Source organism: Macaca nemestrina, chromosome 17 (genome assembly GCF_043159975.1).
Source record: "Macaca nemestrina isolate mMacNem1 chromosome 17, mMacNem.hap1, whole genome shotgun sequence".
Taxonomy (NCBI): domain Eukaryota; kingdom Metazoa; phylum Chordata; class Mammalia; order Primates; family Cercopithecidae; genus Macaca; species Macaca nemestrina.
Genome location: NC_092141.1, coordinates 1,954,498 through 1,960,497, shown reverse-complemented (window position 1 = coordinate 1,960,497; position 6,000 = coordinate 1,954,498). Strand labels below are relative to the sequence as shown.

The following is a 6,000-nucleotide window of genomic DNA, read 5'->3' as shown; positions in this document are numbered from 1 at the left end:
CTACCTTTCTACCTTGAAATTTCTCCATTCTGTGGCCTGTCTATAAAGAAAGAGGCAAAACAGTGTATAGGAAAGCGCCCTGAACCAAACCAAAGACCTCGATTCTGATTCTGGCTGTGCTACAGACTAGCTGAGTATGTATGCCTGGATAAGTTACTTAGCCAGCCCTTGCCCAAACTCCCCATTGCATTAAAAATAGTTTTTAGGCCGGGCATGGTGGCTCACGCCTGTAATCCCGGCACTTTGGGAGGGCCGAGTCAGAAGGATTTCGTGAGGTCAGGAGTTTGAGACCAGCCTGGCCAACATAGTGAAACGCTGTCTCTACTAAAAATACAAAAATTAGCTAGCAGTAGTGGCACCTGCCTGTAATCCAGCTACTCTGGAGGCTGAGGCAGGGGAATCGCTTGAGCCTGGGAGGTGGAGGTTGTGGTGAACCGAGATCGCACCATTGCACTCCAGTCTGGGCAACAGAGTAAGACCCTGTCTGAAAAAGAAAACAAAAGGAATTGTTTTAAAATTTTTACCGTTCTGAAAGCACATTGACATCCTTTGCATTTTTTTTTTCTAATTATTTCACTTTGATTTGTAAATTCTCAACTAGATTGAGGGGCTGTATGGGTTACAATTCCTCTGCATCCTACCCAATAAACTTGGTGGGAATTTCAGACTTTTTGTTTGTTTGTTTTTTCCGAGACGGAGTCTCGCTCTGTAACCCAGGCTGGAGTTCAGTGGCGCGATCTCGGCTCACCGCAACCTCCGCCTCCCGGGTTCAAGCGATTCTCCTGTCTCAGCCTCCCGAGTAGCTGGAACTACAGGTGCATGCCACCACGCCCAGCTAATTTTTGTACTTTTAGTAGAGACGCGGTTTCACCATGTTGGCCAGGCTGGCCTTGGACTCCTGGCCGTAAGCGATCCGCCCGCCTCAACCTCCCAAAGGGCTGCGATTCCAGGCGTGAGCTACCGCCCCCCCCCATGGGCTTGATTCTTTCTGCTCCCCTGTGAACCCTACTGGTTGTCTTTTTTCCTGCTTTATCCCTCGTCCTCGGTAGACAGTGGGCACTCAATAAAGAATGGTTAAATGAATGAATGCGGCCGGGCGCGGTGGCTCAAGCCTGTAATCCCAGCACTTTGGGAGGCCGAGACGGGAGGATCACAAGGTCAGGAGATCGAGACCATCCTGGCTAACCCGGTGAAACCCCGTCTCTACTAAAAAATACAAAAAACTAGCCGGGCGAGGCGGCGGGCGCCTGTAGTCCCAGCTACTTGGGAGGCTGAGGCAGGAGAATGGCGTGAACCCGGGAGGCGGAGCTTGCAGTGAGCTGAGATCCGGCCACTGCACTCCAGCCTGGGCGACAGAGTGAGACTCCGTCTCAAAAAAAAAAAAAAAAAAAAAAAAGAATGAATGCATGAACAAATGACCGTCCTGGAGCTAGTACTGCATTGCACGTATACATTGATGACAACAGACATCGTACAATGCGCAATCTTGGCAAATTTTTTAAAAGCTTCCAGACCGGTCTCTCGCAGGGCGACTCCGGGAGCCTATCACACGCTGAGGTCTGTCGGGGGCCTCAGGAACAGCATCGGAAACGTGGGAGGCGGGGCTTCCCCGACCACACCCCCTTGTATTCAAAGCCTTTCCGCCTGTGGGCCCGCCTCCTCGGCGCAGTGTTCCACTCTAATTGGCCATCTTACCAATCCATCTGAGCACCTCGGCGCCGATTGGATCAACTGCTGAAGTCGGGTTGCGCACTTTCCGGCGCTGGGAACGCGGAGCGGACGCACACTGGCCGCCATTGCGCTGCGGAGAAAGCGGCCTCCTGTGTGAGGGGTTGTGGGGTGCGTGGCAGGCGTTTAAGGCCGGGCTGCGGGAGGCGTGGTCGGGTCGGGCTGAGTGACCGAAGGGGTTCGGCCGGGCGGGGCTGGATGCACTCAGTGTGGCGGGATTGCAGGCCGGGGTCCCGGGACGCCTTTCTGCTGCGCTTCTTGTGGGCCCGGGCCTGTGGTTAGTGAATTTTTCTGTCCCGCCGCTGTCCAGATTCTCCGGGTATGGCCGGAGTATTTCCTTACCGAGGGCCGGGTAACCCGGTGCCCGGCCCTCTAGCCCCGCTACCGGACTACATGTCGGAGGAGAAGCTGCAGGAGAAAGGTGAGTCGAGTGTGGAGCGGCGCGCGAGCCGGAGGCGGGGCGGGTGTTCGCGCGCGCAGGTGGCTGGGGACCCTCCCCGTTTGGGCAGCTCCCGAGGTGACAACTCCCTTGTTAGCCCCATTTAACTTTTTATCAAGTCATTTTAAGCGCGTGTTATCTGCAAGCGCTGATCCAGTAGTGATGGAGACAAAATTCCTGTCCTTACGGGGTTTAAATTACAGCGGGAGAGATAGACAGTAACAAAACCTTGAGGATCTGTAATAAAAATGTCAGGCCGGGCGCAGTGGCTCACACCTGTGATCCCAGCACTTTGGGAGACCCAGGCGGGCGGATCACCTGAGGTCAGGAGTTCGAGACCAGCCTGGCCAACATTGTGAAACCCCATCTCTACTAAAAATACAAAAATTAGTCGTGTGTGGTGGCGCGTGTCTATAATCCCAGCTACTGGGGAGGCTGAGGCAGGTGAATGGCTTGAACCCGGGAGGCGGAGGTTGTAGTGAGCCGAGATCGCTCCATTGCCCTCCAACCTGGGTAACAGAGCAAAACAACGTCTGAAAAAAAAAAAAAAAGTCAGATAGTAATAAATGTGATGAAGGGAAAAATATAAAGTGGTAAGGGAATTGGCAAGGAGTGTTGCTTCCTGCTGGATGCCTGCTCCTCTGTCACACTCACTGACAGGAGCTTACCCTAGGGCAAGAGGTGAAGAGGATTAGGCTGAGGGTGTGCAGTCCTTTAAACTGAGGTGCCTTTGTAGCCCGAAAATGGCAGCAATTGCAGGCGAAGCGCTATGCAGAAAAGCGGAAGTTTGGGTTTGTGGATGCCCAGAAGGAAGACATGCCCCCGGAACATGTCAGGAAGATCATTCGAGACCATGGAGACATGACCAACAGAAAGTTCCGCCATGACAAAAGGGTTTACTTGGGGTAAGGAACATCCTGAAATAACTTCATTTGGAATTTGGTTCTTTTCCCTTTTCCCTGTCCCACAGTCTTGGATAGATGCTCTGTCATTTTGGAACAGGACGCTGCTTTGACAGCTCATCTTGGTGGATATAAGAGAAAGGAGAAAACCAGTAGGAGTCTCTGATAATTTCTACATCTTCCACTTATGCAGTCTGTTTCCCTTCTGTTCCTGATCTGGGCCTGGGACTTTAATTTGTCCTGTTGATGCTGTCATAAGATATCCATGTCGTTGAGCTGTTTGAAGCCCAGAGTGGGATACTGTGCATAGTGGCAGCCTGTCACTCCTCAGGGACCTGAATTCTGTGTTTAGGGTATTTAATTTCAGAGGTATCCCTACTGCTGTTTTTCTGTGGCTGTAAACTGGGTGGGTACAGGTACAGATGTCTTAGCAGATTCCTGCTCTATTTGGACACAAAAACGTTTGCCGTGTAATGAACTGGAAGTTTTGTTTATTTCAAAAAATAGTTTGAGAACTGTGCTGGCTGCTTGGGGTATAGTAGCGAGCAGAGGGTAACAATCTCCGCCTTTCTGCAGCGTGCAGTCTAGTGGCATGACAGACATGAGACAACTGGTGATAGTGAAGTATGGTGAATACTTTATTATGATTTATGAGAAGATACTGAGGGAATAGGATGTGAGACAGCCGCAAAGCTGTCTCCAGAGGGATAGCTGTTGATTTAGAGGAGCTGATACCAGCATTGTGGGACTATGACATTTAAGAAGAGTGCTGAGGCCGGGCGCGGTGGCTCAAGCCTGTAATCCCAGCACTTTGGGAGGCCGAGATGGGCGGATCACGAGGTCAGGAGATCAAGACCATCCTGGCTAACACGGTGAAACCCCGTCTCTACTAAAAAATACCAAAAAAAAAACTAGCCGGGCGAGGTGGCGGGCGCCTGTAGTCCCAGCTACTCGGGAGGCTGAGGCAGGAGAATGGTGTAAACTCGGGCGGCGGAGCTTGCAGTGAGCTGAGATCCGGCCACTGCACTCCAGCTTGGGCGACAGAGCGAGACTCCGTCTCAAAAAAAAAAAAAAGAAGAGTGCTGCAAGATGAAGTTGGAGAGGGAGAGGCAGGGTTTCTGGTTAGGAAGGGCCTATGGGCTAAGTCTGGGAGTTTGGATTGTAAGGTAGGATTTACTGTGGAACATGAACATGTGGCTTCTCTGCATGGGACAGGTAGCAGAACACCTCGTCATTTCTAATAGCCTTCTCTTTTTCTAATGTGCCAGTGCCCTAAAGTACATGCCCCACGCAGTCCTCAAACTCCTGGAGAACATGCCTATGCCTTGGGAGCAGATTCGGGATGTGCCTGTGCTGTACCACATCACTGGAGCCATTTCCTTCGTCAATGAGATTCCCTGGGTTATTGAACCTGTCTACATCTCCCAGTGGGGGTGAGAAAGGCTGAAATATGGTGGGCAGTGGTGGTGGTGGTTGGGGGCAGTGGGTAGAAATGGTTGTGTGATGTTCTTGCCTTCTAGGTCAATGTGGATTATGATGCGCCGAGAAAAAAGAGATAGGAGGCATTTCAAGAGGATGCGTTTTCCCCCTTTTGATGATGAGGAGCCGCCCTTGGACTATGCTGACAACATCCTAGATGTTGAGCCACTGGAGGCCATTCAGCTAGAGCTGGACCCTGAGGAGGACGCCCCTGTGTTGGACTGGTTCTATGACCACCAGCCATTGAGGGACAGCAGGAAGTGAGTGATAGATGGAGATGCTACTCCTGGGAGGAGTTCCGGAAACCCAGAGGGAGTCCTGGGAGATCAGTAGGTGGTATGGTTTGTCTAGCTGCTTACTTGAGGTGGGCCTTTCATTTTCTACCCTAGGTATGTAAATGGCTCCACTTACCAGCGCTGGCAGTTCACACTACCTATGATGTCGACTCTCTACCGCCTGGCTAATCAGCTCCTGACAGACTTGGTGGATGACAACTACTTCTACCTGTTTGATTTGAAGGCCTTCTTTACATCCAAGGCACTCAATATGGCCATTCCTGGAGGCCCCAAATTTGAACCTCTTGTTCGAGACATCAACCTACAGTGAGTTGGAGAGATTACGAATTTTAGACGTTTTGAGTTGGATAAAATGTAATCTTGATCCTTAAAGTCCTGATATAACTTCCAAATTAGTCTGCGCCAGGTGTAGTGGCTCATGCTGTAATCCCAGCACATTGGGAAGCTGAGGCAGGAGGATTGCTTGAGCCCAAAAGTTTGAGCCCAGCCTGGGCAACATGGCAGAACCCTATCTTTACCAAAGTTTTGCCGGGTGTTGTGGCACTCGCAGCTTCCTGTAGTCTCAGTTACTTGGGAGGCTGAGCTGTGGGAGGATTGTCTGAGCCCAGGAGGTCGCAGCTGCAGTGAACCATGATCATGCCATTGCATTCCAGCTTGGGTGATAGAGTGAGACCCTGTCTCAAAAAAAAAAAGTCTGCTTATTCTTGATATTGCACCCTAGGGATGAAGACTGGAATGAATTCAATGATATTAACAAGATTATCATCCGGCAGCCTATCCGCACTGAATACAAGATTGCTTTTCCTTACCTGTACAACAATCTTCCACACCATGTCCACCTCACCTGGTAAGAGACCTGGAACACAACAGTTGGAAAGGAGAAGGCTGGTATTTAGGTTGTGCCAGGGCAGGAAAACTTTGGCTGACTCTTCCTTTCGTTTTAGGTACCATACTCCCAACGTTGTATTCATCAAAACTGAGGATCCTGATTTGCCAGCTTTCTACTTTGACCCTTTGATCAACCCAATCTCCCACAGGCACTCGGTCAAGGTGAGGAAGGGAAGGGACACTTTCCCTCAGCAGTTCTAGGAGAAATGCCTGAGGTTGGCTGAAACGTTACTGAACACTCAAATGGAGGGAGACGTGTTTTCCGTCT

General features: G+C 50.9%; 1 protein-coding gene across 1 annotated transcript in view; it reads left to right on the top strand.

Moving 5' to 3' along the window:
* The first annotated feature begins 1,750 nt into the window (after window positions 1-1,750).
* The window catches only part of LOC105471666 (pre-mRNA processing factor 8), a 37,215-nt gene continuing 32,965 nt past the window's right edge, over window positions 1,751-6,000 (top strand). Inside the window, exons 1-8 of the mRNA XM_011724309.2 lie at window positions 1,751-1,839; window positions 2,039-2,149; window positions 2,904-3,072; window positions 4,338-4,502; window positions 4,590-4,808; window positions 4,938-5,150; window positions 5,566-5,691; window positions 5,789-5,894. Coding sequence (XP_011722611.1) covers window positions 2,050-2,149; window positions 2,904-3,072; window positions 4,338-4,502; window positions 4,590-4,808; window positions 4,938-5,150; window positions 5,566-5,691; window positions 5,789-5,894 — 1,098 coding nt within the window. The 5' untranslated portion in view covers window positions 1,751-1,839; window positions 2,039-2,049. The remainder of the gene's footprint in view (window positions 1,840-2,038; window positions 2,150-2,903; window positions 3,073-4,337; window positions 4,503-4,589; window positions 4,809-4,937; window positions 5,151-5,565; window positions 5,692-5,788; window positions 5,895-6,000) is intronic.